At 32.5% G+C, this 11,898-nt stretch overlaps 1 protein-coding gene across 1 annotated transcript; it reads right to left on the bottom strand.

The window, feature by feature from the left end:
- Window positions 1-278: 278 nt before the first annotated feature.
- LOC139706970 (olfactory receptor 4P4-like) lies at window positions 279-1,214 on the bottom strand. Its single transcript, XM_071616952.1, has one exon. It carries the CDS (start codon window positions 1,212-1,214, stop codon window positions 279-281), a length of 936 nt encoding a protein of 311 aa, XP_071473053.1.
- Between the last annotated feature and the right edge of the window lie 10,684 nt (window positions 1,215-11,898).

The following is an 11,898-nucleotide window of genomic DNA, read 5'->3' as shown; positions in this document are numbered from 1 at the left end:
TCTAATTTGCTTCAAGATCAGTAACATAATGTTCCTTTTGTCTTGGTTTATGAAGGACAAAATAACTTTTAGAATATCAGAGCTGGGAAGGACCTAGGGATCATCTGGTTCACTTCACTTGTGAACAGTCTCAGAAATGTAAAGCAACAGAAAGAAAGTGGCTAGGCGTCTTCTCCCTTCAAGGCTTGCAACTGTGGGTGACACACATCTCTCTTCACCTGATGTTTCCTGACATTGAAGAGAGCAAGACCAGGCAAGTGGCTCCAAAACCAGAGGCTTCAATTCTTTTCAAATAATTTTTTGGGGCCCCACACTTTCCTCATGGCATTCTTCATATCTGTGTTTCTCAGTGTGTAGATGAGAGGGTTGAACAAGGGGGCAATCATGGTGTAAAACAGAGCAAACACTTTGTCATCACTGACAGAATCGGCCATAGGGACATAGGTGAAGATGAGGGGCAAGAAGAACATGAACACAACAGTGATGTGGGAGCCACAGGTGGAGAGGGCTTTGTGGCGGCCCTCAGATGAGTGAGTCCTCAAAGTGAACAGGATGATGATGTAAGAAATTACCAAGGCAACAAAAGTCAAAATGGACAACACCCCTGTGGTGGTGACAATTATAATTTTCAAGAGCCTCGTGTCCATGCAGGCCAACTTCAACAAGGGGAAGACGTCACAGAAATAGTGGTCTATTTGATTGGGGCCACAGAAAGGAAGTTGAATAATAATTAATACCTGCATCAGTGAATGGGCAAAGGCTCCAATAACAGAAGCCATCACAAGAATATAGCACACCTGTCTGCTCATGATGACCATATAGTGAAGGGGTCTACAGATGGCTACATAGCGATCATAGGCCATGGCCACCAAGATAAAGATCTCAGTGGCTCCGAAGAAGTGGGCATAAAACATCTGGGACATGCAGCCACTGAAGGAGATGGTTTTCCACTGAACCAATAAGTCTATGATCAGTTTGGGGGCCACTGTGGAAGTAAAGCAGACATCCATGAAGGACAGGTAGCTGAGGAAAAAATACATGGGTTGCTCACCAAGGTGGCTTCCCTTGATGGTGAGAAGAACGGCCAGGTTTCCTGAAAGAATTGCAAGATAGCAAAGTGAAAATATCACAGAGCAGGTAGCCTTTGCATTCTCATTACTAAATAGTCCCAGGAGAATAAATTCAGTAATGTTTTCATATTCCATTGTTTCCATGGGTTTGATTATTTAAATGGAGAGGTCAATATACCTGAAACACTAGACCAGTGGAAATCATTGATTTATATTCAAAACCATGTGTTTGTTTAGTAAATGCATATATTGATTGTTTATTATGAATTATCCAGAATAATTGGCATTAGGGGTAGAGAGATGGATAATATACATAGAAAACTTACAAATGGAATGCAGTTCATTAAGGCAGACACACTGTCACAATAATAGCACAGAAAATAAATTAATTGTGATTGCAATTAATTTCAAACCCTCACACTTACCATGAACATCAGGGTGAATACTTTAAACACACAACACAGTTTTCCAGTTTAATTTTAAGGTAACATTTCAGTATTACAGTTTAATAGTAGCTTTCAAATCTCCAGGGAGTTTTAAAATCAAGAGTTGTCTATTCTTCAAAGGCATAATGGATATTCAGTTCTTTCATACTGATAAATTTAAACATTGATCATGTCTAGTGACACTATTCTTCAGTTAACTCATTATGTCAAATATTAACCTTCTGGATAACAATCTCATAAAGTGCCTTTATGAATTAAAATGAAAAAAACAACAACAACAACATTTTTTTCTTTTCTTTTCTTTCTTTTTTTTTTTTTTAAGTGGGAGAGGAAGAGAAACAAGCCAATATTCAGAGAAGAGGGTTAATCTCTTGTATGGCCTTCCAAAATTGCTGTTGCTTCCTAGACTTTAGCTTATTTCCAAGTTCATTTAACAGTGTCATCCAGGACTTCTCAATTTCTCACCATGTTTGTCGTGTTGTCAGATTTTCTAGCTTTTCTTTTTGCAATAGCTTACTTGCAGAGAAACTTACATTCAGAGATTTTTCTTCATTTCATATTTTTCAGTACCTTGGATCTCTGAATTCAATCACATTTTTTTAATTCACCAGGCTCACTATATGTTCATTGTCAAATCCTGGAATGTGCCAGTAAAAAAAAAAGAAAGAAAAAGAAAAAGAAAGAAATATTTATTTGATGCAAATTATCACACTACATCTCTTATTTCCTTTCTGCAACCTGGAGTAACCTTGACAAGCTTGACATTTTATGGACATGTGATTCAAAGCCCATTTATGAACCTTAACAGGTTCTGGTTTAATTTTTTTTTTTTTTTTTTTTGGTGGGGTGGCACTCTTTAGAAGTATTGCAAAAGTGCAATTGCAATGGACCTGAATTTTTTGAGTAAAAGCTTGAAAATTGTTAAACCTATACCATCCCTGAAAATGGAAAATTATCCTTGAACATGGAATTTTATTGGAAATATAAAAAGATGAAAACCAGTAAATATATTTGTGGTTTATGGTGGCGAAAGAATGTAGTAAAAAAAAGTTAGTTTGTCCCAAATTAACTGATACAGTCAATAATTAAAGCCAGAATTGTGACAAAATTTTTTAGTAAAATTTGAAAAGTATATTTCCAAAATTCAGCACGAGTCAATATTCAGCATAGATTAAGACATCTTTTCGAAAATTGAAGTGTATGAAAAATGTATGACAAGTAAAGAAGTGTTATTAAATACAGATGACAGAACTCAAACACAGGCAATAAACACTTAAATATATTAGATTTAATCTGTTTAAAGTAACATTTCAAAATACTGAATTGCTCTGTAATTAATATTTAACAAGAAAATTTGTAATAAAATATATAGTACTCCTAAATATAATATATGACAGAATTCCATCTGAAGAAATTATTTTAAAATGTAACAAAATGGTCTTGAACTTTTACTTAGTTATACATTATATTCCCTATTTGAGATCACAGTAGTCTTTACAACAAAAAATCTAACTTTGTGACCATTTTAAAAGAGCCAAAGTCTAGCCTGTTTTGGAGCCATTCTAACATGAAGTAAGGTGGGAGGCAGGGATCTTCACAAATCACATAATGCCACATTAAATCTGAGACATGAATCAAAGAAAGGCTAAGAGAGCTCTTAACTTTCTGTTTGTGGAAAAAGTGCCAGAATACTTCTATGTTTTACAGTGTCACCTTAAACAGCTCAGGCTCTCTGTATTATCTTCCAAAAATGCATTTGAATTCCAATTGCAATGTGAAGAGTAATGCAAAATTTGATGTATAACTTTTTATAACAGGTTACTTTATCTAGCTATAAAACGTCAAATGACAGGAATAAATGCCAACAAAATTTGCCATTTTTATACAAATCTGAAACTTTTGCAACACATAATTTTAGTTTAGAGAACACCAACTTGGCAAAGTCCTCTCCTAAACTTTACCTTTAACTAAGTTTAACTTTTAAAGTATAATTTAGAAACCAGAATGTACTATAACAATAATCACATGTCTTCTTGAGTTAACAAAATTCAAAATATAGCCTTAAATATTTTATACATTTATAAAACAATGTTAATGATCAGAAATTGACTTAGTCAAAGCAAACAGATGTAAGACAGGTCTTCAATTGACAATGTGGCCCTTCTTCGTAAGATGCGATGTATAAAAGACAGCACTTATTGGTTATCTCACCAGTGAAATTGCATCAACTTTTTAAAATAAACTTTTACATAACACATAGAAAAGGCTTAAACAGGTATAGTTCTCAGATCCATACATATACCTAATAACATATATTTAGCAGGTCAACTATATTGTTTTAACCTAAGTAACAGTTTAACCAGTTACAAAGTAATCATTTCAGACTTTGAAACAGGTACAAACCCTAGTTCCTTTAAAACTCACTTTCCCCCAACTAATAAAACCTAACAAATTCAAGAAAATTATCTTGATAAAAGCAGATCAATATTTTGATCTCATAGACTTATAAATCTTCCTAAGTTCCTACAATGATAAACTCAATCATTGATAAGGTTGTGAGTTACTGTCTTCATGGTTTCCAGAAACTGACTGAAATACTAATTTATTTTCTGCTAATTGTTTATAAAAAAAATAATGTTTTGCTGCTTTGTTTGTTGTCTTAGCATAATCCCTGTGCTATATATATGGCTTTTCTAGTCACCTGACATCTGCCACTGTGGCTCTACTAACTTCTCTAATGCTGAATGGCCTTCACTGTGCAGAGAACAAGCACTTTGGGTTACTTTCCCCAACTTCACCCTCTTTCAGCAGGAAGCAGTTTGGAGATGTCATCACCCATTATTCCATAAAAATGTAATGCAGAAATTGACAGTGGGGGAATGTAACAGTGGTCTACTTTATGCTTTGAATATAGCCCTTGCTGCTCTGCCACTGCAACTTACATTTAAAATGATCATGGTTCTTTATTTTCCTCTTTATGTGCCCTTCCCTAACCTTGCCCCCTCCTTAATCTCAGGGGCAGAAAGCATTACCCTTTTTCTCCATTCTAGGCAGTTATCTGTCCTCCAATACACAGCCACCATAGGAAGGAAATAATCCAGACTTTAGGGATGGTACCAGAAGATCTCAAAAATGACTATCTTCCAAATTAACCAGTAAATTATAACTCCAGGCAGAAAACACAGTGGCATATAATCTTTGAATTGCCTCTTTAAAAGCCCTGTTTCTGCTGATGGGCAGAATCACAGCCTTTGGGAGAGGAGTCTCCTGTGTTTCTCTTTTGCCAGAAAAGCAATAAACTTTCTTTTTTATTTTTTCAAAAAAAGTGACAAAATGTTAATAAATATCCATAACACTTTCATTTCTACAATATGAATCTAAGTCACTCACTTTTGTTAAAACAGCAAAATTTGAATGATGATCTACAGAAAGGAAATTATAATGGCATAATGACATATATAAAAATTCTCCCATTCATTAGAATCAGGGAAATGAAAATTAAATGACATTGAGATAATAGTCTCACTCATCAGCCTTGTAAAAATAAAATCTAAAAGCCTATTTATAAAAATGTGACAATGGTTTAGAGAATAAACATTTAACCTAGTGAATCTGCCTCACAAAGAATTCACAAGAATATTCACTGAAGCCTTGATCACTCTTAAAAAGGGAATTGATCTAAATACCTGCTAATAATAGAATGGAGAAAATAAGCTATGAAATATTTTATCATGTAATAACAGGTAGAAACTTAAATAAATGTCTTAAGTGGGTCTACACAGCACATACAACTGGGATAAAACATTAAGAGATACTATTGAGCAGAAAGCAAATAACATACACATATGTGGAAAAGATTATGATAACAATTGTGTTTCATGAAATCACAAAAAATACTAAGGAGTTTCAGTGAGCATCTGTGTGCTTATAAATAAATAGGAAAAAGTACAGAAGGAAACAGGTACATCTGAGGAATTAAGGGAGTGATGTTCCAAAGGGATTATAATCAAAATAAAGTATTTTGATTTCTTTATTAACAAACATTAAATTAATATATTGTTTCAATATTACTTTTACTGGAATTCAGTAAACCCTTACATAACTTGTTGCTAACTAGTTACCACATAGTTTCCTCAATTATGTAAATGAGCATAGATATAGATCAACTATATATGGATTTGATTTTATTATAAGCAAGAGTAAACTCTTGATATACTTTTAAATTCCTAGTAGGATTTTAATAATTCCATGGTTGTTCTCTGAAACTTAATAGCTGACATTGAGGAGTCAATTTATAATTTTTTTTTTATTTGACTTTTTTTTTGGTCAAACTAAAACTAACTGTTATCATAGTTTTAATTGCTGAATTCCCAGGGTGTATTACACATTCTGCAGCATGATATGTGTGCACTGAGGAGAAACATCATCATATTTAAACCATCACCAGTGCAATGTTTCATTGTTCTACAAAAGAATGAAAAAGGAAAAAAAATAATCTATAATGTTTACAGTTGTCTTGATTTCTTTTGTCTACAGAAATTGTCCTCTTAGGAAACAAGATTTACCTCTAACTCCTAAAACATAATTGGAAGCTTTATCTATGAGGGAGGGAGAGAGGTTATCATTGTGGGTGAGTGTGCTGCTTGATTTAGACTAAGTGGATTCCATTATATGGTCTACCTCTTAGTCACTGAATAATTAAGCAGTTTACATCACTCTTTGAGCATGGGTTCTATCATTTGTAAGAGACTGATAATATTATCTAACACACAGGATGCTTGTGAATAAAATCAAATAAAATTGTTCACATAAAATAGGTAAAAAATGTGAACTTAAAACACATTGTAATAACTAAAATCATCTCCTTTATTTTTAATTTTAAGAATATTAATGTTCTCTAAATTCTTAAGACTGAGAATCTCAGTATATAGATTATTTTCATTAGATTTGGCACACCGCTAAGTATAGATTCCACAGAAGTTTAAACTTACTTTTATAACTACTCTAGTGAATTTTAATTACCAGGATATTGGGTATATAATAGGATTTCTAATTTTACGAATGGATGAACTGAAATCAAGCTAACCCATTTATTTGAGAAGACTTCTAATATTTTAGAAGACTTCTAATATCTTTAGGTAATCTCTCTTTTATAAATAAGAATAATGTAATCAAAGACTTCCAGAAAATAATGTATCTATATTATACTTAGATTATTTCATAGTTTATATTCCTCTTCTGTTAGAGAAGTGATATATGTACATCATATATATATATATATATATATATATATATATATATATATATATATATCAATCATACATACATATTATCATACACACACACATTCTACTTTTGTTAGATGAATAGTCATTTATTATGCAATTAAAACTTCAATTGTGGCTACTGAAATTTTCTTCTATAACAACACCACATTAAACTTCAATTCCAAAACTTTATGGAATCTATGATATACTAAGACCAAGAACAGACACCACCTTCCTTTCATATCTCATACCCATTATTTAATTCAGGAAAGGCTTCTCCATCACAACTCTTTTCGAATCTATTTCTTCTTGAGAAAATAAGGAAGCAGTGGCTGGGGATGTGGCTCAGTGACAGAGCACTCACCTAGTATGTGCAAACCCAGGGTTCCATCTGCAGCCCCACAAAATAAATACAGAAAGAAAGTCAAATAATTCATCAATTAATCAAATCAATAGTTTCCATAATGTTCTTGTTTATATTCTACTTATTGCTCATTTTATTTAATTATTTGATAACACTTTTAAATGTTTATGAGTTTTAACATTCCTTTGCTATCTGAAACAGAACAGAAACATTCAATAGTTTAACTTCTTTTGCAGCCTCTGAGAGTTCCAAATTTGAAACTAGGATGTTGGTACACTCTTCTCATTGTCAAATTTCTGTTAGAACAGATTCCTTAAAATTTTCTGATAATCTACTAAAATGAAAAATGGTGACTTAAGCTAGAATAATCTACAAGTTACAAAAAAAATAGTTACCAATCAGCTATATTTTTAGAATATTTACCCATGGAAAAAATGTTCTTGTAAAACAGGAAAATAAGCATACTTGATGCTATGATTATTCAAAATGATAACTTTTACATAGACTCAGGCACGCAAGAAAAACAAAGCAGAGGAAGATGTAAAATGAGATGAAAATAATAAAAACTTACATTGTCTTCATTAAATTCCAATTAGTCTTTGAAGCAATATTTTTATTCTTGAATTCATAACATCAAAGGAAAAAAGTCTAAATTCTAATCCAAAATAAGAAGCAGATATCTTAAGCATAAACGCAGTGAAAAAGTCCTCATGTTTTATAGATATCATATTTAAATCATATTTAAAATAAAAATGTATCTTTAAAAAATCACTCTCTGTACTCAGAATAAAAATGAGAATTATATCACAATGCTGCAAGAGAAACATCAAATGCATATGGGACTTTTGATTTTGCTTCCTTCCTTACAATAATGAGCATCCAATACCAGTTCCCTAAATGCAGGAGTCTAGAGGCTCCTAAAGAAGCTGCACATAGAGTTGGGAGATGTATTTAAAGGCACTGGAGGGACCTGGGTACAAACCCAATAGCAATCCCTATGGTAATTCTTGGACAAATCTAGCAACAAGAAACTCTCATAACTTTTACTGTTATTTGGGTTTCCTAATGTGATTTTTAAATTGTTTTAAATATATAATTTTAAATATTTAGAATAGATTTTATGGTTAGTGGTCAATTTTTTTAAAAAAAGTAGTCTTGTCTGTTTATGCAGGAAATAAGTCTTTATGTATTAATTATAAGCATTAATAATATTCCTATTCTGCTATCAAGGCTCAAGATATATTAATAGTGAAGGGATTTTTCTTTTTCTTAACACAATTAAGGTCAAATTGAAATACCCCCCACATTTCCATGAAGCTTTTCCCTATTGCTTTTCCTAAAACCTTATTCAATAACTCAGGTAATTTCATTGCACTCCTAAAGATAAGCATCTCCAGATCACTTGATTGTTCTTTCATAGATAAGTTTTGTGTTTTCTTTTAATCAAACTGCTCTTCTTTTCTCTAATGACTATAAATCAAATGACATTAGGATCTACTCCTTCTTGACTTTCATCTATTTATTTTAAACGTTCTTTAAAATATGCTAGAAATTTTCAAAAGCACTATAAATTTATTTTTATTTTAACAGATATATTTTAATTTCATGCATGATATAGCATTGTTAATATTTCCACAGAAGCGCAAAGAGGTAATTTGGCAAGTTGACACAGGTAAGATGCTATAACACTACAGTAAGTATGGATGATCACACTTTATAAAGGTTAGACACGTAAGAAGTATTTGTGAGTTCACAGTATAAAATATGATAATGAAATAATGAGCTATGATTTCAAAGTCAGGTGTAAATTTTGAATTATATAGGTAGGATTTAAATAAAATTAAGACTTTCAAATAGAGTTTGCTGGTATTGAAGATATAAGTTATATATTTTCCACCAAATCATGTAGTCCATTTGTAGTAGAAGTTCAACAACAATGAAAAAAAAATTCTAAGAAAATCTGCATCATTTTATGTGATGATGGAAAAATAACTTATATTTAAAGGATTAATTTAAATTTTTTTTCTTAAGCTATGTCTAAAACTTACTGAGAACATAATGAGATTTGAAGATGATTTTTTTTCTTTTATTTCACATTGCAGCTTACTAATTATACTGAATAATGGGTTTTATAGTGACATACTTACATGTGCATATACTGTAATTTGGTTAATTTCACTATACAGCACCACCCCTTACTCTTCCCTCCTCCCTCCTTCCTCTGATCTCCTTCCTTTACTCTCTTGATCTCCCTTCTATTTTCATTTGTTTATTCTTGTATTTAACTCTTGGGCTATGGGCATCCTATTAAGGAATTTGGAGCCCGACCCCACAATATGTAGATCGGAGCCAACTTTTTCTTCTATCAGGCGCAGAGTCTCTGATTTGATATCAAGCTCTTTGATCCATTTTGAATTAACTTTTGTGCATGGCGAGAGAAAGGGGTTCAGCTTCATTTTGTTGCATATGGATTTCCAGTTTTCCCAGCACCATTTGTTGAAGATGCTATCCTTTCTCCATTGCATGCTTTTAGCCCCTTTATCAAATATAAGAAAGTTGTACTTTTGTGGGTTGGTCTGTGTTTCCTCTATTCTGTACCATTGGTCCACCTGCCTGTTTTGGTACCAGTACCATGCTGTTTTTGTTACTATTGTTCTGTAGTACAGTTTGAAATCTGGTATCGCTATACCTCCAGATTCACACTTCCTGCTTAGAATTGCCTTTGTTATTCTGGGTCTTTGGTTTTTCCATATGAATTTCATGATAGCTTTATCTATTTCTACAAGAAATGCCATTGGGATTTTGATTGGCATTGCGTTGAACCTGTAGAGAACTTTGGGTAATATTGCCATTTTGATGATGTTGGTTCTGATTATCCATGAACAGGGTACATTTTTTCCATCTTCTAAGATCTTCTTCTATCTCTCTCTTTAGGGTTCTGTAGTTTTCATTGTATAAATCTTTCACCTCTTTTGTTAGGTTGATTCCCAAGTATTTTTTTTTTGAGGATATTGTGAATGGGGTGGTTTTCCTCATTTCCATTTCAGAAGTTTTGTTGCTGATATACAGGAATGCCTTTGATTTATGTATGTTGATTTTATATCCTGACACTTTGCTGAATTCATTTATTAGTTCTAGTAGTTTCTTTGTAGACCCTTTTGGGTCTTCTAGGTATAGGATCATGTCGGCAGCAAATAGTGATATTTTAAGTTCTTCTTTTCCTATTTTTATGCCTTTAATTTCTTTTGTCTGTCTAATTGCTCTGGCTAGTATTTCAAGGACTAAATTAAATAGAAGTGGTGAGAGAGGGCATCAATGTCTTATTCCAGATTTTAGCGGGAATTCCTTCAGTTTTTCTCCATTTAGAATGATGCTAGCCTGAGGCTTAGCATATATAGCTTTTACAGTGTTGAGGTAAGTTCCTGTTATCCCTAGTTTTTCTAGTGTTTTGAACATAAAGGGATGCTGTACTTTGTTGAATGCTTTTTCTGCATCTATCAAGACGATCATATGGTTCTTATCTTTAAGTCTATTGATGTGGTGAATAACATTTATTGATTTCCGTATATTGAACCAACCTTGCATCCCAGGGATGAATCCTACTTGATCATGGTGCACAATTTTTTTGATATGCTTTTGTATTCGATTCGCCAGGATTTGATTGAGAATTTTTGCATCTATGTTCATCAGAGATATTGGTCTGTAGTTTTCTTTCTTTGAAGTGTCTTTGTCTGGTTTTGGGATCAGGGTGATGTTGGCCTCATAGAATAAATTTGGAAGAGCTCCTTCTTTTTCTATTTCTTGAAATAGCTTGAAAAATATTAGTATTAATTCTTCTTTGAAGGTTTTGTAAAACTCTGCTGTATACCCATCCGGTCCAGGGCTTTTCTTGGTTGGTATTCTTTTGATGGCTTCTTCTATTTCTTCCTTTGTTATTGGTCTGTTTAAATTGTGTGTGTCTTCCTGACTCAATCTGGGCAGATCATATGACTTAAGAAATTTATCGATATCTTCACTGTCTTCTATTTTATTAGAATATAGGGTTTCAAAATACTTTCTAATTATCTTCTGTATTTCTGTAGTGTCTGTTGTGATATTGCCTTTTTCATCCCGTGTGTTAGTAATTTGAGTTTTCTCTCTTCTTCTCTTCGTTAGCATGGCTAAGGTTCTGTCGATCTTATTTATTTTTTCAAAGAACCAACTTTTAGTTTTATCAATTTTTTCAATGTTTTTTTTTTGTTTGTTTCAATTTCGTTGATTTCTGCTCTGATTTTAATTATTTCTTGTCTTCTGCTATATTTGCTGTTGTTTTGCTCTTCCTTTTCTAGGGTTTTGAGATGTAGTGTGAGTTCATTTATTTGTTGTTTTTTTCTTTTTTTGAGGAATGAACTCCAGGAAATGAATTTCCCTCTTAAAACTGCTTTCATTGTGTCCCATAGATTCTGCTTAGGTTGTGTCTGAATTGTCATTTATCTCTAAGAATTTTTTGATTTCCTCCTTTATGTCTTCTGTAACCCATTGATCATTCAGTAACATATTGTTTATTTTCCATGTGATGCAGGATTTTTCCTTCCTTCTTTTATCATTTATTTCCAGTTTCATTCCATTATGATCAGATATGGTGCATGATATTATCTCCACACCTTTATATTTACAAAGAGTTGCCCTATGGCATAATATATGATCTATCTTTGAGTAAGATCCATGTGCTGCTGAGAAGAACGTGTATCCACTTGATGATGGTTGATATA

This window comes from Marmota flaviventris, chromosome 9 (genome assembly GCF_047511675.1).
Source record: "Marmota flaviventris isolate mMarFla1 chromosome 9, mMarFla1.hap1, whole genome shotgun sequence".
NCBI lineage: Eukaryota > Metazoa > Chordata > Mammalia > Rodentia > Sciuridae > Marmota > Marmota flaviventris.
Note: the sequence above shows the minus strand (reverse complement) of the source record. Positions and strands in the feature narration are given on the sequence as shown.